General features: G+C 47.3%; 1 protein-coding gene across 2 annotated transcripts in view; it reads right to left on the bottom strand.

Moving 5' to 3' along the window:
- Positions 1 to 24,408, bottom strand: part of arvcfb (ARVCF delta catenin family member b) — an 89,663-nt gene that overhangs the window by 26,005 nt on the left and 39,250 nt on the right. The window contains exons 4-9 of one of the 2 annotated variants that reach the window (XM_080004349.1): positions 19,650 to 20,155; positions 13,177 to 13,360; positions 6,116 to 6,233; positions 5,628 to 5,799; positions 3,971 to 3,988; positions 2,666 to 2,737 (exon numbers count right to left, since the gene is read on the bottom strand). In XM_080004349.1, the coding sequence (XP_079860475.1) occupies positions 2,666 to 2,737; positions 3,971 to 3,988; positions 5,628 to 5,799; positions 6,116 to 6,233; positions 13,177 to 13,360; positions 19,650 to 20,155 (1,070 nt within the window). The remainder of the gene's footprint in view (positions 1 to 2,665; positions 2,738 to 3,970; positions 3,989 to 5,627; positions 5,800 to 6,115; positions 6,234 to 13,176; positions 13,361 to 19,649; positions 20,156 to 24,408) is intronic. The other variant, XM_080004350.1, reaches the window with a different exon arrangement.

Raw genomic sequence — 24,408 nt, 5'->3', positions numbered from 1 at the left:
AGACTCGGCGGCAGTTAGCTGCGCAAAGATGCTTTATCTTGAAAAACGGATCCGCTTGAATGTACTCGCTCAGTGCGACGAGGGCACACACCGTGCCTCCGGGCGAAACGATGGCTTCTCCACCCGTGGCTTCCGAGGGAGAAGAGGGAGATTTTTTTTGCCGGAGAGCCATTAAGTGATAGATTTGTTGCCAATGCACTGCGACAGCGGCGGTGACAAACAATGGTTTCGTAACCCCACCACGCCCCCACCCCACTCCGCTGTAATTCAATTGCACCCCTTGCTTTTCATACTTCCAGAGTAAAGAGGCATCAGCGTTGGGCGATAACCCCGACTGCACAACGTTCAGCGCTCATTACTTGCCAAGCGGAGGACCGCCCTGGGACATTATTGCCGGGGGTGCGCGGCGGAGGGGTGGGCCACACACAACGCGGTACATAACATGTTGTTGGGCTGTTTGTCAAATGTAAAGACCTCCCTCCAAATTAACCTCTCGGCTCGCATAGACAAGGTGGCGAGACTGGTTTCAAAGCTGCCGCGTTGCTAAACGGTCAGGTTGTTTTGTTTCGATTACTCATTGTGTGTTTGTGCACACATAAATCTCTCCGTAAAAGGATTGAATGCCGCAGTGGCAGATAGCGGAAAAAATTAATGGGGATAACACAGGGCAACAAAATAAGGAACTAGGGTAAAGAGTGAGAGGGAGGGTTGGAAGCACAGAATAGTCCGAGAGACAAGGCCTTTATGGCTCTGTAAGATTCCATCTCATTGTCTGATGTGACACAACAACCACAACAACACATAATGCACCTTTGATCAGTCAAGCTAACCGGTAACTCCAAGCGATTTGACTGAGAAGCATCATCAGCACAACGCGTCTGACATTTCAGGCAGGATAAACAACAGCTAATTGGAGAGTTTGAGGCTCAGTTGAGAACGTCACACGCACATCTATCAACCATAGCTTTAGATACAAAAGCTGAAAAACGGCTGCAAGATGCGCTGGTTCGACGCCCGCCACACTTCACTGGATCAAGGCCCAGCGCACCTCGGGCCGATGACATCACGCTCTGACCACGTTTGTGCGCGAGGTCCCCAAGCTCAGCATGCATGCCTGTTTCCATGCAAAAAATATTAACAGGGGCTGTCTGCCAATTCTTGTTGTTTCCTCAAGCAATTGACCAGTGCTTTTTCATCCAAATAGTCAAACCCTATATACTATCTTTCAGTTAAATTAACCAAAAACCATTATAACCTCAGATCAGAACAGAGCTTGTCAATTTGATAAAGGCGATAAAGGCTATGAGTCGCAAAGCACACAAGAAAGAGTAGAAAGTGAAATTGCTAAAATAAGTCATTCCTGATGCCCATCAATATGTATTACACTTACTCTCTCAAATAGACTTGCAAAATCAGGCCAGGTATTCATGCTTTACCGCACCTCTTCATAAATGCGTTTAACTTTGTGTGATTAAAATATCCCAATTTACTTTAAGTTAACATTCGACATCGAAGTGTTAGTACACCCCTGCAAATGCATTCCAACTTTTTGGCTCATCTTGTGAAACGCTCTCATGTGATATTTTCCAGAGATCAACTCAATTACTCGACGGTGGAACCAGCGCTACTGGACCGGCGGCGAGACACTCATTTTCGGGCTTAATTATGTTTGTAAACTCGGGAAGCACAGATTTAAAAAAAAGTGGATATTCAGCATGCCCTACAAATGATAAAGCACGCAATTTGGAAAACACACGCATAACGGCGGTCAGGAGGCCTTACTTGAGCGAGAAAAAAAAAAAAAAAAAAAAAAAAAAAGGCCACCTCCACCGAAAGAAACCTTAATGGGAATTAGCTCACGCGCACTTGCACAAATCAAAGGCATCTCAACCTCCCAGACATCACGTGGATGAAAGGATTAGTTTAGGATTAACATCATGGCACCCAGATTACCTTGTTCGGTAGATGGAAGGGTGAAACAGGGCTCTGAGTGGACTGTAATCAGAGTATTCTTACACACACACATGCAGTAAATATACACACTTTATATGTGTGAGTGTGGGGGGCGGTACGTACAGTATATATGTGTATATCCAGTGGCACCGCAGATTCAGTACACTTTTTCTCCATCCTCCTCCCTTTTCACCGCGCCTCACCTGACCTTTTTTCCCCCTCTGCGATCAAAAGATTTACTGCCACTGGGGGGGTGGGGGCATTTTTCATCATCTCACGGGAGGGCGGGCAGTGGGAGCGCTTGGTGGGGGAGTTGCATTGGCACGCTCCCCAGCTCCTTAATGAAGCGGCTCTTTTTTTTCCGCGCTGCACTTCTTAATTACTTTTACTCCAGCCCTCCTCCCTCTCTCCCGTTTGCTCGGTTGTGTTCTGGGGATAAATAATGCACGGGGGATAACTTATTTTAATGACGGATGACGATGATGACGATGCCTGCCGTCGTGCAACTACACGAGATGAAAGCGGCTCCTTGAGCTGATCAGCGGATGAAGCGGCCGGCATTCAGAATGTTTTTTGTCAAAGGGTCTGCTAAGTTCCGGGGGGAGAAATTCTGACCTCCCCGATACCTGATGAGGCCATTTCCTTCAGTCACAGTAGAAGGGAGCGCAATGAAGACGTCTCCACGGACGGAGGGGGGGGGCGGGAGGCCTACCTTTGGACGGTTCCGTGCGCTTTGGTAAATCCAGCGTGTCATAGTTTTTGTCGTTCTCGCCGTTTTTCCTGCCTGGATAGACGAGAGAAGGGAGATGTCTGTTTTGCAGCTCAGAGACAAGTGTGTGTGTGTGTATGAAACCACCCACATTCAAATCCCCATTCAACACAACAGGGTCAACACATCAACACACAGACCTTGAAAAATATACTTATTTCATGCATATACAGCGCTATATGAATGTTAGACATAGACAAGGAGGAATTTACATATATATATATATATAAATATATCAAAACACTCACACATGTTCACAGACTTGCACAATGCCCTCACACACATACACCTCACACGTACTGTACCCTGGAAGAGCAGGGCATTCCAACCCTGCAGACAACTCGATCAATGCAGCAGGAAGGGGAAGGGGGGTCGGAGGGGAGGGAGGGGTGACAGGAGGGTCGACAGCTACCCTGACGTTCGGAGCGAGGGGTGATACAGGGATAGACAGGAAAAGGGATGCGGCTTTCTCACGGAGCTGCCCCCGCAAAGAAACATCAAATGACCGGTGGCTTGAGGAGTTAAATGTGAGCGCTATTTGCTCCCATGAAGGATGGTTTATAGTCACCATTTCCCTGCAGGAAACTTCAGGCTGCGGTCAAAGTGTCTAAATATGTGCACTTTCTCAGAAACACACAGACACACAGACACACACACACACACACACACATACACACACACTACAGGGTCTACAGTTAGAGCTTGACATGTATTTTTGAACTAGGTCCTGACTTGACCCTGTGAGCTTGGGACAGGATGGACTGGTGGTGATTTTAAATTGGAGCCCAAGTCCCAGAGGAATTCGGCCAGTCTGGTCAGTAGCTATCTATGATGTTTTGCTTGCAAAGCAGCCGATTTTCAATCCAGGAAGTCAAGCTGTAGTCTCCAGCCCTGTGGACACACCTTGTGTGCATGCGTATGCAGGTGTGGGTGTTGTGTTTGTGTGTGTTGAGGGGCCTTACCTGTGACCCCTACCCGACCCCAACACACAAGGACTATGAAGGTAACATACAGTATACTTTGGGGATGTGGGAGGACACACATACATGGAATGGGTGGGAAACCGTAACTTTGGTTGGAAGTCATTGGAAATCTCTCCTCTGGGTTTTTTACTTCCATCTATGATCTACAGGCAGGGGGGTGGGTGTGTGTGTATGTGTGTGGATGGTGGAGATGGGGATGAAGCAGGAGGGAGGCGGGGTGCGAAGTGTGAGACAGATGGAGGGAGAGCGGGAAAGAGACACTCACCTTGATTAAACCATTCCTCTATAGTTAGCCAAGGAAGCAGCAGCAGTGCCAAAGGAAGAGAACACAAAAACACAAGCGGGGAGAAGAGAAGAGGTATGGTGAAAAAGGTGCGTGGGCCAGTGTTTGCCTTTGCTGTGGATTCACAGGCTGACACCAAATAGTTATACGTGTGAACTTGGTTGGAGGGCAGGGGGTATTTTCTTTTTATAAACTAGGGCAGGGAGTGAAAACGTACTTTTATGTGAGAAGAAAAAGCTCAAGTGTGTGCAGAGATGTGCACAGGAGAAATGAGGAAGGAAAGAAAGAAAGGAAGAAAAAAATAAAGAAAGAAAGAAAGGGAGAAAGTAGGTAAGCGTTCCTGCATGGTGGCGTCTTATTACCGCTCTGAGATGCTTCGCAGAGCCTCGTTGTGACACGTGTATAAAATAATAGCCCACGCCGCCAGTGTTTTTTTATGAACGATTCAATTGAATAGACAGTGTGGGAGCAACTGCGTGGCGCTAACATGACAATAACAGCCCCCAATTGGCAGCATTCGTTAGTTCACACGGAGCTTGAGCACCGAAGATTTTATGTGCATTACAATGGTGTGATATTAACAGTGACATTAGGCTAAACTACCTCGATTTTAAAGGAGCTTTAAAGCCTCCTGTGGCCCCCACCGCTGCTCCTGTTTTTAGCGTACAGCTTCAGGGCCCTGCAACAACTGAACACATCTCATTAGTCAATGTGTACGGGGTGCAAGAGCATTGGAGTGTATAATTGCTATGTTTCTAAATTCCGCACACACATATGCTGCTGTGCCGTCTTGACCCATCTGCACCTATGGGATTCCCCACCGGGTCATTGGGCGAGCGGGGGGGTCACACATCATTGGTTCACTGATGAATGGTACCCATTGTTGTAAAGCAGCAGGGTGACACTGGTGTCATTTACCTATTAGCAGGCCACTGATTAAGAGGCTGAAGACAAATGACGTTAAACATGCATTGTCTCCATGTACAGTAATGTGTGTCTTTACACGCTCTGATTCTATTATGGTTCGTGTGATTGCCGCTGTGAAATAATTCACCAGTTGAGTTTGAGTTTGAATTTCAGCAGCACCACTGATGTTGCAAACTTTCATTGTTCAAAGATACGGCCGCCGAATGCACTACACCTATTGTGACATCTGGAGATCCGATCTGGTATAATTCTTTTGGAGGGTTTGTTTTCATGTTATGAGGTGATAACAAAAGTTGTTTTCCCATTGTTTTTATAGCTTTATTTCATTTTTATGTTGTGACTCTTGAGTGCGGTCTAAACGTCTTCATATATGGCCCATTAATCCTTTTTGGACGTTTCCAAGTGCTTTCAATGCTGACAAAATTCTTTGAATCTTTGTTATTGTCAGCAGATCATGAATAAATTGGTGATTTTGCTGAAGCACTGGTCTATAAATATTTGCTTGCCTGATATAAAGCTGAGTTTACCGCAACTTTTGTTCCAACTTTTGTAATACAGGTTAGATCGTTTGTGATGAGAAAAGAAAACCTCTTTGTATATCGTGAAGCATAAAGAACTCTTTTAAAAAGTAACACCAGGCAGGATCTGCAGACCCGAAGTGAAACAAAATCACGCCAGCAGTCTGTCTACCCATCTTTCAACCCCTTTTCACCTTTGGCCTTTTTGCCGCCGAAGCAGCCAGCGTCGTCCTTCTTCTTCCTCTGCGGTCCTGCTGAGCCGGGGGCCTGCGGTGCTGACGGGTCCTGGAACCTCTCGGCCCCGGGGACCTCCTTGTGGACGTGGTAGGACAGGTTCCTCATGATGCACACGCAGTTCTCCACGGACTGGGAATTGGGCCAAGAGAGGAGGAGTCAAAGGGTCATTAAATACGAGTCATGGCATGAAGGAGTTCACTTTCCACGTCCTTCGACTGATAAACACCTACTGTATGGCTCCTATGGGAAAATGACCCTCTGCCCATAGTGGAGCTGGTCATCTTTGGAGGTTGTAAGTCACTGGGAGACAGGATATCCCAGTAGAAACCCACACCCAATCCTAACCCTGGCTGTGCCCCTAACTCTTGGCAGCTGCAGAACCAGACAATACAGGTAGGCCTTGCCAAAGATGAATGTTAGATGTTGGTGTGTCGTCCTACAGTACCTTGTTGTCCATGTCTTTCTTTCCGACGGCGGACTGCAGTGCATGGAGCAGCGCATCCACCAGTCCCTCACACTCCCTCAACCTCCGCCGAGCCTCGGCCCCATCGGAGCTGACGTTTCTGGGAAGGAGAGGAGCAACCTGGTATAACTACAATGTTGACAGAACACAGCTGCTCCGTCGCTGGTTTGGCGGAACGCTTCGAGGGCTCGGCATCACCGGTGGCTGACTGGCGTCTTGCGCGCTGGTAAACTATTCTAAGAGGGCATTGACTGGTGGAGAGAGGTGTTCTTCTTTTCATATAAAATGTTGATTGGGTGTCTGGCCAAATTGCACACCATGTGCCTGCGATTTTCCGCGGTTTGGCATGTACGTTGTCCCATCTGTTTCGACTGCACCGCCTTCCAAAGCAAAACCGCCACCATATAATCCACAAAATGACGAAGGGTAATGTATATATTTTTTTTCTATTTTGGTACAAAGGGGGAAATGCCATGCTTGTGACATCAGCCCGAGACTTAAGGAGAGTTCCAGAGTGCAGATCTGGTGCAGTCTGACTGCTTCTGTCATTCTGTCTGTCTGACCATCTGACTCACTGACTGTAAGAGGACGGGCTTTAAAAGAGGGTTAAGGGAAAGCTGGCACTCCCCACTCCTCACCGGGGACTTCATTTACGAGGGCTTCCAGCCCGCATAATCCCATTAGCCGACTCCCAGCTAGCACCGCACAGGAGTGTCAGCCTTGTGGTGCTAAAACACAGGACTGGGAGAGTGGTTTACAGAAGCGCAAGGGCTACAAAATATACATTCCCCCGAGCTGTGCATCTGTGTTTCGAGTTTAGTGCTATAAAATTGAGGCACAACGACCTTTTTTGGCATAGTACTGCATAGTTGTGTTACAATGACTTCACAGTGCGCCGTTTTGCTCTAGTAGTGGATGGTTTACCCTACATGCCTTGCGGTATCATGACAGCATGCATTTTTAGCATGGTTGGGCTCACTGGGAGTCCAGACCATAATCCTGAGAGTGCTCGTAGCACTAAGCTCTTTCCATTGGGCTTGAAAGGGTCTCCCTCACACAAACACCTACAAATACACATGTATAACCCCTCCCTCTCAAATTCTCTTAATTGGCCAGCGGTGTGTTGTGTTTATTTCTTCCACCCGTTGTAGGCCGGGGGAGGAAAAGCAGCAGGGCCATGTGCACTTTGTGCTAATTAAAAATAATCTTTGGTGTAGACCGAGTGGACAGCGCCAGCCATCTGGGCCTGGTGTTCCCTCTCATAAACCGACTCATGCGTCTTCAGCCCCCGCCCACGCCACCCAACCCTCCCCTTCTGGCCTGTAATGGAGACGGTGGAGCAGTGGTCTCGGATTTATTTGACAGGCGTGTGCTTCGGGGGCAGACAGGCAGCAGGGCTTTATGTCAGCTGTTTCATTTCCGAGAGCAGAGAGCAGTTGCCGCGGCAGAGGAGGAGCAGGAGTGAGGGGTTATGGATGGTGGGGTGGGGGGTTATGGATGGTCTGCGTCTGGGTCTGGGTGTGGTGTGTGTGTGCGCTTGTGTGTGCATGTGTTTGTGTATGTGTAAGGGGGCTGTGTTTCAGGAGGAAGGTGATGCGGTCTCTAGATGGCAGATGTTTGCTCGGAATGTTTGCTTTGTGGTTGGGCTCAAGGTCTGCCGGCACTGTACAAACACGCGCATGGCGTACGCGTATTCCCATGGAAACCGTAAAGGTTTAGACTGCCTTTGATCTAGAAATCTAAACATGCGCGGTTTGTGTCAGGCTCTTAGTGTACATTAATACTGTCTAGGCTGTCTTGCCTCAGTATCATAATGAATCGCTTCCTAGTGCGAGCAGAAATTAAAGAAACTAGGTGGGCCTCTGACTGAGCGAGAATTGATATTCATAATTAGTTGGATGGCCTACATCTGCCCACATCTGGTCTAGATGATCAGGTTTAGACAATTATCCATAACCACGTTACTGTGAAAACTTCCAGAAAACTATTGTTGGCCGTGGCACCACAATTGTACTTTTTCAACAAGCTGGATTTACAGAGCCATGCCATGACATGCACCCATGAATAAGATACTATTTATATAATTTTGTTATTACATGACAGTTCCGCCTGCCACACGCCGTCCAAGTGGAGTTTTCAGGGCCCTGCCACAGACACAGACGATGTGGTTGAAAACACACCGGTTTTATTGTAGCGAGTGGGCGAGGTGGAACAAGACTGGAGCAGATGGACAACATGTCATCACTACTCTGTGTGTGTGGGGATGGGGGTTTTACCTGTTGCTCATTGATTAGTCTGACGAGCAACAGGCGTACAGCCACACTGATCCTGTTCCCAATCACCTCGACCCAAGACCGGTGTGGCCACTCAAATCACACCACCCCTACCCTACACCAGACCTATTTTTCAGAAAATGATGGGACAACTTTAAAATCTGAACACCTTGATGTGCATCGGCCTCAGGTGCGTCCTTCAGGACATGCACAAAGCAGAGGCCAAACAACTCTCTATCAGCTTTATCTCTTTTAAAAGAAGCCTGAGTATTTGGCGTGGGGAATCTGTTTCCTGTTTGGGGCCAGAATATTAATTATAAATATGATTGCGGACCGTAGACTACCAAGAACTAGCATCCGCATTAGAACATTAAAAATACATCCGTATTGTTCTGTTATAGCCGCCTGGGTGATTTGAATACAGCAACAAAATAAAAAAAGTAATTACTTTATTACCAAGACAAGGTTGCTTCATGGGCCTGCTGGCTGGAGGTTCCCGACCCCCACTGTAACACAGAATAGGGACCGAAAAACTGTATGCCATGTCGGCCATGTTAAGAAAATTTGATCGGTGCTGATATTTGCGTTCTATGGGGAAACAAATGAAGTATCTATAGTACGTGAAGTGCGCCTTTGTGTATTGGTTTGTTTGCAACGTTCCCCCAATTCTATTGCCAATGCAGAGGGCCTGTCATTCTGATCTCTGTGTCTATTGTTTGTCCACTCTGTCAGATTCGGTGGGTATTGAGGTCGCTGGGTGCGGTGTGGCCACAAAGAGGACAATGGACTTGTCTCTGGGGAATGAAGTGCTCTGGCAGCCGGACTGATGAAGACCGATGGAGACTGATGGAGATGGATGGAGATGGATGGAGATGGATGGAGGGACGTGGCTGACCTCTTCTTGCCCTACCCTCCACCTGCCACAGCAAGGCCAAGGGAAGCACCGTGGAGGGGGCCATATGTGCACCGACCCATGCACCTATGCCCACAAAGGAATACAATTGAAAGGCATATGGACACATGCAGCGTCGCAAGCATTCAAACTGTCTGCGGCGCATAAATGCATGTTCGCACACGGACTACACGTTTCACACACACACACACACACACACACACACACACACACACACACACACACACACACACACACACACACACACACACACACACACACACACACACACACAAACACACACACACACACACACACACACACACACGCAGACAGCTGCTGCCAATGCTAATGTGAACACGTATTCAGGTTTACCTCAACTCACCTATGCATACCAAAATAGACACACAGGTACACACACACACACACACACACACACACACACACACACAACCACACACACACACAAGGCGCGCTTTGCTCCACTGAGCCCACAGCTCCAGACACTATAAACAAGATGAGCCCAATTGATGGAGGAGGCTATTATAACAACATAGGCTGCGGCTTTATCGAGGTCTTCGAAGAAGTAAACACAGCGTCCCTTGAATCAGCACTTCTCCACATAAAGGATGTTGCTGATTCGATGTGTTTTGCGATGATGCTTTTATGGCTTTGTGGTTAGAACAATTTCCTCAAATGTTGAGAGATGTCCAACACTTGCAACAACTCCTCTTTCCATCATTTACTGTGAAATGCAGATGACTATGAAATCGCTGCACTTTATATTGAAAATGGAATGTAACTGGTGTTAATTTTTGTATCTTTGAGTACTGTATCTTCACAATTGTTTCTCTGTTTGAGTATCTGGGGATGTTAAATCATCTGAAGCAATCGTTTTGTACCCAGACGAAAAAAAACTTTCCGATGGCAGCAATAAAACGGAGGAACCGTAAAAACCCTGATACTCTTGATTGTGGATGTTTACTGTATCTCCGTTCTTCTTCCCCCCTCCCCATCGCACTCCCTTCCATCTCTCCAGCCGGCTTCCTAGGCAACTGTCGGGGCTGGTTACGGTTGCCATGGCGACGCGCTGGTGGCAGCAAACAGGCTGGGTCTAGGAAGACGGTGGAAGAGCCACAGGGAGATGGAATGCAGTGATATGTGGTATTAGGGTTGATGGCATTCGGCTCATCTTTGGGGAGGAGATGGAAAAATATGAACATACACACACACAGTCTATCCCAGCACGCACACACACACTGCACTACACTATTCTAAACCCAGTGTGGAGGCCAAATTAGGACATCATTTTATTGTGATGTGGGGATGGTGTGGTTTGAGCAGCCACACCTGTCCTGGGTCAGCATCAGTGTGGCTTTATACCTGTTGCTCGTTGGTTGGTCTCACGATCAACAGGTAAAACCCTCATCCCCACACACACTCAGGATAGGAGCCCTTGTCATGACACGCCCACTCTCTGCAAAAAACTGTGTCTTGAACCCCATCGTCTGTGTCTCTGTGCCGGAGGAACCTGAAAATGCCACTTGGAAGGCATGTGGTAGGCGAACCTGCCGCACTGGCAGCTGAACAGGGACTCTCTGGCAAGGGGAAGGTTCACAGCAGCAGCCCTCACCCGACTGGCAGCAGCAGCACCCTGGGTGTCTGGCGGGGGACCGGGGGAAAAGCAGCCGCAGCAACCACCATGGGTAACAGCCACCGCCGTGACCATGCAGCAAGCCAGGCCACCCCTCCAAGCAGTCCGCGCAACAGCGAAACCGGGCCATGCCTCCACCAGCCAGCACCACAGCCCGAGGTCCCACACTCCGGAAAGGAGGAGGGGAGTCTGTCGTCGCCCTGGGGGAGGTTCGCCGGTGGACCATGCGAAGGGGACCAGTTTTTTCTTTTGTTGGACATTTTCTTGGTATGGGAAACACCTTTGGTGTCGGGGGTTTGTATTGTGGGGATGGTGTGGTCCCAACCCCATCATCTGTGTCTCTGTGCCGGAGGGCCCTGAAAACGCCACTTGGGTGTCGTGTGGTAGGCAAAACTGCCACAGTTATATATCTAGAAGGAGTCAACTGGGGATGAAGGTGTGAACACCCCCATGAACAGCCAGACACTAGTCGTTTAAGTTAAATTTTTAATAATGAAGTTGTGATGTGATGACCCACAAACCCCGTGGACCTCAAAAATGATCCCTGGTATCATCGCTTATCAGTGCTGGGTGAAGACATTGCAGCCAGGAGAAAAGATTCCAAAGACGAACAACGGGAGCTTTTTCATTCTAGTTACCTGTCGACACGCAGAGAGTAAGGTCAAAGGTCGGACTGACTGAGCGCTCATTAGCAGCGGTGCTGGCTTACTGCCGGCTAACAGGTTGTGACTGACTGTGTTAGCAGCTGAGGAGGAGGACGGTTGGCTTGGACTGTCAAGGCATCAATGCTATTGTGTGTGTGTGTGCGTGTGTGTGTGTGTGTGTACGTGTGTGTGTGTGTGTGTGTGTGTGTGTGTGTGTGTGTGTGTGTGTGTGTGTGTGTGTGTGTGTGTGCGTGCGCGCGTGTGCATGACAACATGAGGCCCACAGTTCACAGCGCACCTCGGGGTGCTCAACTATATGTTCTTATTTTAACAATCGCCATTCAGGAGGGGTCAGTGGAATGGATATGCTTGTTGCACCCCATTAAACAGCTAGCTCATCCGAGCGGAGACACAGCTTAAGAACTATTTTGTTTTACTGCCTCGAGAGAACGTAGCAAGTTTTGCAAAGTTCAAACTGTAGCAATTTGAAACACTGAAGTCCCCTCCCTTCCCCTTCCCAGCTGGGAATCATGAGGACAAAGTTTGGAGAAAGTTCAGCGAAAGTTCTTCAAGTAGAAACAGGAAGAGATAATACCTGTGACCAAATAAAATTACGTGTGTGATGTACTTTGTTAAGATAAAAGCAACTTTACAAATACTGTATATTCTGATCTTATTATAAGATTGAAAAGCAGCCAGGGCCTTTTCAGCTTTAATAAGCTTAAGGCATTATTTTAGGTCTATTTCTAGACCTAGTCTTGACCTTTTTCTCTTCTTGTAAGGAGAAATTACCAATGTTTGTAATTTTGTGTCTTTTTAGGGTAACAATGTCAGGTTTAGAAACCTTTCCAGCATTGTTTAAAATCTCCCCAAGACTGAAAGTCCTAAATGATGGAATCGCACCAACATTTCACCAGTGATTTTATGAGCATCTTCAATAGCACGGATAAATCAACTAAACTAAAAAAAAAAAAGTCAAATTGTACCAACAGTCGGTGCGTTTAGAGGGCTGTATACTTCACATCACTGTTAATGAATTTCCACGAGTGTATTTACTCATCATCTCATTAAATGAGGTGTAGCTTGCGGAACTCTGTCAGACAATTTGACGGCGCCACATGCTTCCACGCCCTTTTGGGCCGGCCTAATTAAGCAGCCAGTCCCCCCTGCCCTAACTGCTTTCCTTCCTGCTTTGCTGCCTGCTTGCTTGCTGCACTGCTGCGGTCCCTCCACCTCCCCTGCATCCACCTGTTGGGCTCTACTTTTCAATCAAGTGGGGGGATCACTCCTATATTTATAGCTCACTCAGTATGCCTATGGTTTCTGTACATCTTGCTGGGAGTGATGAGCAATAGAGCACATACATCAACCTCAAACAGTGCAAAATAATAAAGAAAGTATTTCAGTAAATCTAAGAGTTGTCTGGCAGAATTATTTTATCTTTTGAGGCTGAACGGGAGCAACATGGACCTAATTTAGTGCATCATAATTCAACTTGATCTCTGTACTACACGCCAAACCTGACACCACTGACCTAATATCTTAGTGCAGATTTTCTTGTTTGATTTCCTGACGGCTACCTGAGGCACCCCGAGGTGTTCTTGAAGACGGTGGTCCACTCGGCGTCACGTGGCTTGGAGTCCTCGTTGGGCTCGTGCTCCCAGCCCGAGTGGGGGATGATCACCTCGTTGGTCATGGTCTGCAGGCCGTGGTTGATGATCACCATCTTCAGAGGCTCGAAGGACGACAGGTTCCACAGGGTCCCTGACGGGGAGCGGAGGCAGAAACGAGGGAGCGAGAGGAGAGGGATGAGACAGAGAGAGAGGGAGATAAATGAGGAGAGAACTGAAGTCAGATGAAGTCAGTTATCTTTGTGTGCATCACACGGCACCAAGAAAATGATGTAACCTATGTAAAGAGGCTGGTGAAAAAAAGTTAATTTCAAAACAATTAGAATAGATTGTGGAGGGAAGGAGGGGGAGCGAAAGGGAAGCAGAATGTGCGAAAGAAAGCGAAAGAGGGATACGGGCGGGGGAAACGAAAAGAAGACAGGGGAGACGTGCGGCATTTGGAAGAGTTGGAGATAAATGCAGAGGGGAGAGGCAGATGGGAGGAGAGGAGATACAGATTAGCAAGGGAAAAGAAAGGAATCAGCAGAGGGCAGGGAGGATGAGACGAGATAAAGAAGGAGGGGAAACGTGAGGAAAAGAAGACAGAGAAAAGTCTTGAGGGCCTTTGAGGTGGCCCTCAAGCACACTCCACAATCCCACACACACACACACACACACACACACACACACACACACACACACACACACACACACACACACATACACACACGCACACACATACACATGTAGATCTACACACATACCCTTTCCAGAAATCTCTGTTTTCCTGCTATCATTCTTCCCTCTAGTCATCACCCACTTCATTCCTCCATCTACGTATTATCTAGCTATCTACCCGGCACATTCCTCTATAGAGTAACTGATAACAAATGATATGTTTGGTTACTCTAATAATAGCCTGGGTCAAGCTTGTTCACACCTAAAGACACACATACACACGCACAAAACAGATGTGCTGACTGACAAGCACAAACTCATATGCACACACAAACACACACGCACGCACGCACACACACACACAAACATGAACACACACACACACACGCGCGCACGCGGTGTTCCCCCTATCTACCACAATGACAGACTGATATATCTCCAGCTCTGGTCTTTTACGTCAATATTTTCTTTGTTAAAACATGCTTGTTGCAGGAAACAAAAACAGGCCCTTTGCGAGTTCTGGGCCGCTAAGATTGAAATACATCCGGTCCTTCTGGTGTGGTTATGTCTGGAGTATACAAGCACCTTGCTGCAATTAAAGAGAAGGGGGAGAAAAACGGGAGCGGAATAAAGTCTGTGGGCTTAAATCCAGCTCCTCCCAACCTCTGTCACCTCGCCTCTCTGTGTCTACACTTCATGTCCCACTCCTCGGTCACACACGCACTATCTAATCAGGCAAGAAACTCTCTCGTCTCCGCTCATGTCGCAGCCCTGGCTGCTGAATACAGCCACATTCTGTCCAGTACAAATAACCAGGCCGGGCTTCGTGTGCCTTTTCTCAAATAAAGTGGCTGGGCTCTCGGCAGGCACGACCGACAGACTATGAGTCATGTAGTCTGTGTGTTAATGGTCCAAAGTGTGTGTGTGTGAGTGTGTGTGTGTGTGTGTGTTTGTTGTGTGTGTGTTGTGCTTGCACTTGAGCAAATGTCCAAGAGCCAGTGAAGGAGTCATTAAGAGTGCCAAGTAAGTGTGTGTGTGTGTGTGTGTGTGAAAGAGAGAGAGGGTGGGAGCCGAGTCAAGGGGGGGCATATTAGTATCCCAGCATATGAATAACCTCAGACGCTTATAGAGAGAGAGAGAGAGAGAGAGAGAGAGAGAGAGGGACGACTGGTTGAGGGTCGTGTTTACTCGCCCGCCCGGGGAGCTGAAGGCTTGATTACCTTCGGCCGTTGTGCCATTAGCGGCAGTGACCACACGGTCAACAACCTCGCAGCTTCGTGTTTAATGCAGGCTCAGAAGGACTGGAAATGGCTTAGTAGTACGGTCGTGCGCATGGAAACATTTTGGAGGGCCTCATTACTCACGCCAGAAATTAAAGATAAATTCAGATATCGGGCGCTAAGGAGCTTGTTGACTTGTAAAATGTAGCATTTCTGCTCTCTGACTTGTACACGCTTCACTATGAGACTGCCAATGCACGACGCCGGTCATGAACGGTGTGGTGCTGCTCAGCTATTATGCATTCTATTCTTTCTTCCCAGTATGCAGGGGTACAAAGACTGTGTCCAACATGATGTGAAATGGCGTGTTGGGGCTTCGTTCACCTTGTCGCACGTCGTTCTGGAGTGAGCGTTGTTTATAAGAGCGTTGATGGCGCATATCGAAGATAACATACGTCTCTCGCGATATTTGGCTTTCCTTTATCTGAGCCGCCGCTTCGCCTTTCAGATAGACGCCTCCCGACGGTGATATACAATGTTAAACCCGACGCGTCATTACCGCTAATGTTTTACTGTCACAGATAAGGCGGGCTTGTTTATCTGACTTTTGGCACTTTCATCATGATGAGAAATGGCTTTGAGGAAAGGTATCGCTTTCTTCTGGATTTTACCGCCAGTTCATCCAAGCCGCACCCGCTTCCCTGACAGCATGGAGAGACTATCCCCAATGGAAAATGTTTTCTCTTTTCCTCATCCCCCAAGTGAATTCCAGCGCCTCCACTCGCCCCGGCTGGCTGAAGGTGAGGGATGAGCGGTTTCTGCGGGATGATGCAGAGGCTGAATCTGGAGGGGGTTGGATCATTTTATTTGCCGGGGCACTGCTGGTGGACACATCGCTGCCCTTAACGGGAGCTATTCACTTAGCTCTGTCCCTCCATGACCACTGTCCTCTTCTTCCTCCTCATGCCTTTCTCCCCTTCTCTCCCTCCCCCATCATCCCTCCACACCCCTCTGTGGGAAGGCTGGAGGTAAGTGTAAGTGAATGTGTGTGTTTGTGTGTGTGTGTGTGTGTGTGTGTGTTTGTGTCTGTGTTTGTAATAAGGAGGTGTGGGGGTGTTATTAGCCAGCGGAGGCAGGAGGTCTTGCCGGCGCAGAGGAAGCCGCTAATGAAATGAGGGGGGAAGGACTGTGGCGAGTGTGCACACGCTTGCGCCTGTAAATATCTCCAAAATGTTATCGGCCCCAGCGGGTTGTTGCTTCGATCTCAGTGGGGATGAAGGTTGGTATCTGTCTGACTGCCCCACACACACCTACTTTATGGATGGAAATGAGAACACGTGGACACAAGGCGGTGTCAGGGTGTGGTTTCCAGAACCCAAGTGCAGAGAAGAACTGAAGGCACGGACAGGGAAGTCTGTATTCCATTAAAGGGCTGCTTCAGTGGAAGATGAGGTGCGGAATGATTCATGCGTCAGCGGGCACCCTTACATCTGGGAATCCCATAACTGGCCTGTAACTGACCACTCAGTCTCCCGTAGCCATGTTCAAAAGGGGTGGCTATGCCGAGAGTCACATGTGATGACTGGAATCCCTTACCAAACGCAAGTTAAATGATTAAAGGCAATTTCCAGTGTTTTTTCACTACTTCGATACATTTGATACATATTCATTGGCAGTCCCCTTCAGAGGCGGATCTACGGATGGACCTGTAGGTGCTTAGGCCCACCCAGATTGACAGCTTGCCCACTGTATAGCGCCTATCCAGGAAAAAAAGTTTATCAGTGAGTGATCATCACAGTCAGACCATGCTAGATCATTAATAGATGGATGCATAATGGAGAGGGAGCGATCGGGGCGCAATTTACACCCCTGTCTCCTTCTCCATGCGTAATGGAGAGGGGGCGATCTCCACTGTGCGTCTTCCGTTCCTCCAAATAAAACCATAGGTTTTTTTTCTTTTTTGATGTATTTATTTCACTCCATTTCCCTTTTTTTTTGGCATTTTCATGCTTTATTGACAGTGAGCAGAGACAGGGTAGAGAGAGAGGAGATGACATGCAGCAAATCAAACCTGGGCCGCTGCATTGAGGACATAAACTTGAAAATGGTGTGCTTTAACAGGTGAGCCACCTGGGTGCCCCACTTATTGGGGCGCCCCTTATTGAACTAAAAAAAATATCCCCGTGCATAACAGGGATACTTCCTCAGTCACTCTCAACCACCCCCCTCAGCTAAAACATTGAAAGATTATCGTTCAAGGAGTCATTGTGATCCTTGGCTCTCCATGCTTGATGACAGCTTGTGGTCTAGTGTTGGTGAGAATCTGTTTTGTTCATCACTGGTTGCTGAAACTGCCGTGAGGTTAAAATCATGATGTGGGGCAATGATTGGGATGCCAAATCTTGCTGTTAAGAGTCAGACAGTACACTGGCAGAGAATGATGCCGCCACACAGAAAATGGTGCAGTTTACGCTTTAAAAATATCATTAAAAAAAGAAACTACTGTAGCAGATGGCTGGGGATCGGCTTTTAAAAAAGGCTGATAGTTATCAGTGCGGCATTTGACGATGGCGATAACACAAATTGAAATACAAAATGAATAACATATGTGACAAATGCCTACACGCACACGCATTTAGGCACAAATAAACAAGCAAGCAATGCAAGCACATTACATGGCCATAATCACTCTTCCAGGGAAAAGACACCTACTAAACTTGTTATGCATTTCGCAAAAAACCCTCTGCCTCTCACATTTGGCGAAACTCCAACATCTTCCGCAGACAGAAAAAACAACAACAACAATAGAAGATATATCCAGCTATCAGTATATCCAGCTATTCAGCGCCATTTCCAGAGTAGGAATTGCTGGAGGGCGTAAACAGCCCAGAGCTTCACCAGAAGGGGAAAATTGAACTACTCAGAACGGTACAAATCTCTAAAAATAAACCCTGCTGCTCTGTCTGTCTGTCTGTCTGTCTGACCGTCTGGTGTGTTATGGTAATGAAACCATTTGGAAGTTCCATGTCACCAGTTTTCTCCCAGAAGAAGAAGAGGAACTGCCCTGGTTTTCCTTAGGACAGCAGCAAACTCTTCAAACACATGAGGCAGAAAAAGTGGTCTATATTTAAAACCCCACCAATTATATTTAATTGTAGAAAAAAGGGAAAAAGGATCAACCACACAGGCCGGCGCTGTAAGCTGAGCTGGCAATCTGACTGGCCTGTTTTCACTATTTGCACTGGAAGCATATGGCTGGACAGAGGGAGAGAGGGAGAGAAGGAGGGAGAGAAAGAGAGAGAGGGAGGGCGGGGCATGAGCAAAGATAGCAAGGAAAGTGGAAAAAACAGCAATAGAAACAAGCAAGACGGCAGATAATGAGACAAAAATAAATAATTAGTGTGAGAAAGAGAAGGGGATAGTAAAAGGAGAATGAAAGAGTGAGAGAGAGGGAGAGAGCGAGAGAGAGAGAGAGAGAGAGAGAGAGAGAGAGAGGGGAAACAAGCCTCTCTCTACCCCGTCCTCCTTGTCTTGTGGTGCAGGGTTATTTTTAGCAGCGATTGGAAGCGACGCGGGCTGTAAAGGCAATCATTTGCTGCAGCACAGCCATCACTCACTAAAGCATCTCTGTTAGAAGAAGAAGCCTCCACACACACTTTCACACACACACGCACGCGCACACACACACACACACACACACAGACACACACACAAGCCACAAAATGATACCCACCCACACATGATGCCATACACATACAGTACACACACACACACACACACACACACACACACACACACACACACAAACTATATTCCACAAGCCTCACAGACTCCCAAGGACTGAAATCCTGCAATTGGCCACTTATGGATTAATTCTTAAAATGTAACTGCCCAGGAGTGTATTCCTATTCTCTGAAGTACGAGAGCAGCTAGCGTGCCGGGGTGTTATTTGGGTACTTGTATAGAAACAATCTCTTTGGTTCATTATTATACTTATAACTCATTTGATTGACCTTGTATGAGTGTTACTCGCTCTTTCGTGGTCTGGTGACTGAAACATCAGCAATAGTTTTAAGGTGGAACAGTTTATTTTCACTCCAGATGCCAATGGGTTAATATAACCAAGAATTTAACCAGACGCCACAAATGGTTGTCGATGATTGTCGGTTTTGCTATTTCACTCATTCTTTCTACTGACCAAAATGAGGCTAGTTGCGCGATATGGCCTTCGGTATATAACTGTATTTGCAATAAAGTGTTTTTATTTGTTGGCCGCTGTGTGTCCCTGTTCTCCGTTTCTCCAAACAAAACAAATAAAAACAGTGAGTTTTTATTGTAGATGTATTTATTTTCCTCCATTTCCGAATTGAATGAAACAAAACTGGAAGAATTTCTCAGTCACCCAAATGTTTAACTTCAGATATTTAACTTCAAATGTTGAACTCAAACATGTAATCAAAGCTTTGACTATCAAAGATAATTTGACATCCAAGCGGGCCTAAATAAATAGAAGAAAACATAAACTTGTGAATGAATCCTTCTCACCTGTGATGAGTTCACGGACCTCCATGTCATTGGTCTTCCTCAGCAGGCGGATCAAGCCTGGAATTCCGTCGCAGTTCTTGATGGCCACCTTGTTGTCGTGGTCCTTGCCATAGGAGATGTTGCGCAGGGCACCGCAGGCCTTGCGGTGCACCTCGGACTTGGGGTGGTCCAAAAGACCCACCAGAACGGGAATCCCCTTCAGCTGGCGCACGTCCTTCTTGATCTTGTCGTTCTCGTAGCACAGGTGCTGCAGGTAGGCGGCGGCGTTGGACTTGACCGGATCGATGGGGTGGCCCAGCATGGCGATGACTTCGGGCAGGTCGGGGTCGCGCCAGCGCGGGTCCTTGCGGATGCTGTCGATGGATGGCGAGCGCCGCCCGCCCATGCGGTCAAGGCTGGCCATGCTGCCCCTCTCCGGCTGGGCCAGAGGCGCCGAGTACATTCCCTGGATGTAAGGGTGGCGTTCATCGATCAGCTCGGGCTCAATGGGGTCATCCGGGTAGCCTCTGCAACAGAAGATGAGAGGACCGAGAGAGAGGATGAGCCGAGGCTCAGGAATACTGAAGTGGATGAGGAAATACAGACAAAGATGCAGGAACGACTGTTACAAATCACTCTGTCTGAGGGCCTGCGGTGGAGAATAAGACCCACAGATGAAAGTTATTGTTGCAATTGCTTTATGGATACTAACTGTCTGAGGTTCTAAGGTGGCAGAAATCAACACACTTTTTCACCTTGTTCCGTTGTCAATGATGGTCAATGATTGAGATTTAACAGGGGGGGATGCTGTTTCACTGCAAATATGTATGACCATATGTATATGTATGTGACAAATAATCTCTTGAACTTGAACTTGAACTTGTCCAGTGATGGAAATTTGCTGAGTATTTACAACTAACATGAACTTATTTACTACTTCATTAGCATTAGTGTCGTTACATCCCAATTTTTCCGTCAGCAAGAATGAGTTAGAACTGCTCCTTTTTATGGTAAAGTATTGGTCCATACAATCAAGATTACCCTTATCAAACAAAGATTCCAAAGATTTCAAGAATAGACTCTACATGTCTCAGTATTAAAGAAGCAACTTCATAATTTTCTCTATGGGCACATGGACTCAAGGTGCTTAATTCCAATAAGAGATCACTTGTTGCTGCAGCGCTGACTTTAAGTAAGAAGATGACTGTTTACACCACTTTATTTAATTGCAGGAGATGAGTTCACCTTTGGAACCTACTTCAAGGGCTGAGTAGGGGAAATGTGAGCCAAATGTAATAACAAAGTTGCATCGCATTTTTATGAATATATTTCTATCCTTGAAGTGTATGAAAGCATGTATTACTAATAGGCATAGGCATGGAGGGGGAAGAGGGAGATCTAATTAGGGTTGCGCTATAATACACGGCCTTTATCATACCCCAACCCATCCCACAGCTTGTTTATCCCAGTTACATAATTCAGCCGAGCCTTTCTCCGCATCTTTGATGTATATTAGTTGGTGGTATGACAAAATGGTGGCCACCACTGGTGGCTGGCACCAAGTCTCCAGTATGTGTTTTAATTTTAATGAGGTTTATGTTCACTATGTGTTTTCAGTGTAATTCCCTTGCGAGCAGAGGAAGAATGCAAAGCCCAACATTCTAGTATTACACTGTTGTTGTGTTTATTTATTTATTTTTACACACAAGTCTCAACATCCCCTGTTAAATCAGGTTTTATGGCACATATTTATATATTCCGTTGCCAGGGGGAATCCATAGGAGGCAAACTGAGAGAGACGGAAAAAACGACCCAAGTAAGAAGACACTAAATCCTTTTTCGGATAGAGGTAATGGAGAGATAAATAGATAAGAAGTGGCACTTGACCACAGCACAGCAGAGCTCTGGGTTCATAGCCCCCGATGAAAAGTAAACCAAGCTCAAAGGCTCTGCTGTACTGAATAGCTGTGGCAAAGAATGCGGTACAAGCTCTGGGTATCGCTTCCCGGGAATGGACTGTGGAGAACAGATACCATGTATCTTTCAAAAAAAGAAAGCAGCGTTGCAGTGACCGTACAGCTTTCCTGATAATGGCATTGTACTATAGCCCGATATCAACCAGGACCTGCATCTCTGCAAAAGTATTGGACAGAAAGTACCCGCCTAACCTGCTTGCAGCAGCACAGTTGAGGTTTGACGTCACTACTTTACTGATGTAGTACTCCCCCCTCACTTCTCGGGCCATTTTCGGCCGTGACAGTTGTAATCTACTTTACTTTAATGGTTAAAACCTTCTAGGGTGTGGGATACAGTATGTTAGAAGGCCACAAACCCCGGGGCCAGCCAATAACCGGTAATAAGGCATGGGTGCACCACTGGCCTGATTACAGCAAGTCATTAAGGCAAATGACTTGTGCTGAGAAAGCTGAGCCAAGAGGCAGACTGCATGGAACACGGGACACAGCGAATACTGCATATGTGCGTATGTTGATTGGTTACTAAACGTTTCCTTAAAAAAACAGCCACTGCCACATTCAATGCACATCACTGAGGTCTTCACTTGCTGTGAACCAAAAGAAGTTTATCACCTCCACACACCAGCTCCCTCTCTCTCTTAAACACAGACTTTCCCCTTCTCTTTCTCTCTCGCTCGCTCTATCTCTCTCTCTCTCATTATCTTCCACAATCATTTCGACAATCTCATTCTCTCCTCAAGCTGTTTGAAACTCTTTGATTTCTTTTCTTTTTTTTTTTTTTTAAATTCCTCCCGCAATCTCCCTTGCTGTCTCACAAACAGACACGCATACACAAGAAGACGTACAGTCGCGCAGATCAAGGCTCATTTGAGATCTGGCCGATGCGTCAGGGTTCTGGGAAGCCCTGGATGGCGCAGCGCTGAGTGACGGGAATGTCAGGATTTGCATTTAAATTGGCGCCATTGTGTGTACAGGGCGGGCTGCATTCACAGGATGTGAAAAAGGGAGCTGCTGCCGCCAGACACGACGCTCGCAAGCATGATTACAGCAGATCACTCTCCTAATGTTAATGGAGCTGCTAAATGACCTGGCTGGCAGGCTGTTTGTTTGCAATATTGTGTGTGCGTGTGTGTGCGTATGTGTGTGTGTGTGTGCCTGAGCTCCAGGGTGTGTTTCATTTGAAGACGAGAGAAGAAAGGAAAGATAGACAGAAGGAAGAGAAAGCGAGAGAGAGAGAGAGAGAGAGAGAGAGAGAGAGAGAGAGAGAGAGAGAGAGAGAGAGAGAGAGAGAGAGAGAGCATCAAGTGGATTTACACCGTGCACGCATCGTGCACACGCAAACGACACGCAAGCGACTTGTCCGCCAGCCACAGTATTCATCCGAACCCGGTCACATCCGCGGGGTTCTCCATCTCCTGTCAATTACTTTCATCATCCTTCAGTCGCGACCTTGCCAGGCCTCGCTCTTCCGTGGGCCCATGAAAGGAGATAAACTGAAAAGGGGATTAAAAGCTCAAAGGGAGGATGTCTCCATTTTTTTTCGCATGTGCAACTACTCGGCACGCTTACGAGCTTTTCACTAACTGCCCCCCCCCCCCACTTTCCCGTCAAAACAGATTGCTCATTTTGAATTATGGACGATAATTGTTTTATGATGTACGCATCTCTCTCTGGGAAAGAGAGTGGGGGGGGGGGGAGACAACAACAACATCAAAGAGAACGTTTTTGTTTTATTTATCTTGTTTCTTTCTCGCCCTGTTTCTGTACCGCTATCCGCCGGCAGTTTTGTTTTCGCTCAGATTTCGGGGGGCGGGGGCATTGCTCACACCGTTACTCTCTGTGATGCCATTGGCCCTGACTTCTGAAGAAAGCCACAAACGCGATGGAGGAGGACGGAGGATATTAAGCTAAGTTGCTTGGCTTGCAATGACAAGCCATCATCTTGGCAGGACCCAGAAGCAGGAGGCAGGGAGTGGGAGAGTGATGGTGTTGGTGGTTGGTGGTGGTCACAAGTCTGGGCCAATCCCCGTGGAGAATACTGAATAGAATAAGACACCCTCCCTCTCATTAAAGAATAAATAAGAATGTGTGTGTGTGTGTGTGTGTGTGTGTGTGTGTGTGTGTATGTGTGTATGTCTGTGTGTGTGTGTGTGTGTGTGTGTGCATATGCACACGTGTGTGTGTGTGTGTGTGTGTGTGTGTGTGTGTGTGTGTGTGTGTGTGTGTGTGTGTGTGTGTGTGTGTGTGTGTGTGTGTGTGTCTGAACCCTCGATGTGGCTGTGCAGGTGTGATGGTATAGGAAGCCAAAGAAGATGAGATCAGGAGATGAGATTGGCGCAGAGATACCCTCAGTCTAGCAGAGTTCAAAAGCAACTATTAATCATGTTGACATATGTACTCACACACACATACACGCGCCCACACAGACAGAAGGGCACACACACACGCCCACACAGACAGAAGCACAGACACACACACAAGCGCCCATACAGACAGACGCACGCATGCGCACGCACGCACGCACACACACACACACACACACAGTTATGGGGAGGAGGTAGCATATGACATCGGTAGCAGGTGACCATGTCAAAGAAGCTCCCACCACTGCATCTGAGTTGAATAAGGTCTCAGAAGCCCTGGGATGTATAAGGAATAATGAGGAAATAATAAAATAGAAGCACCTTGGACTATATTAATATTGAGGACTGAGTAAGGAGGCCCTCTACCCTTTGCCTTCACTGCAGTCATTCTTGCACCCATGTCTGGTGGGATGTCGTGCCACTCTTCAAGAAGAAAAGCCT

This window comes from Zeus faber, assembly GCF_960531495.2.
Source record: "Zeus faber genome assembly, chromosome: 7".
Classification (NCBI taxonomy): domain Eukaryota; kingdom Metazoa; phylum Chordata; class Actinopteri; order Zeiformes; family Zeidae; genus Zeus; species Zeus faber.
This window is presented reverse-complemented; position numbering and strand designations above follow the sequence as displayed.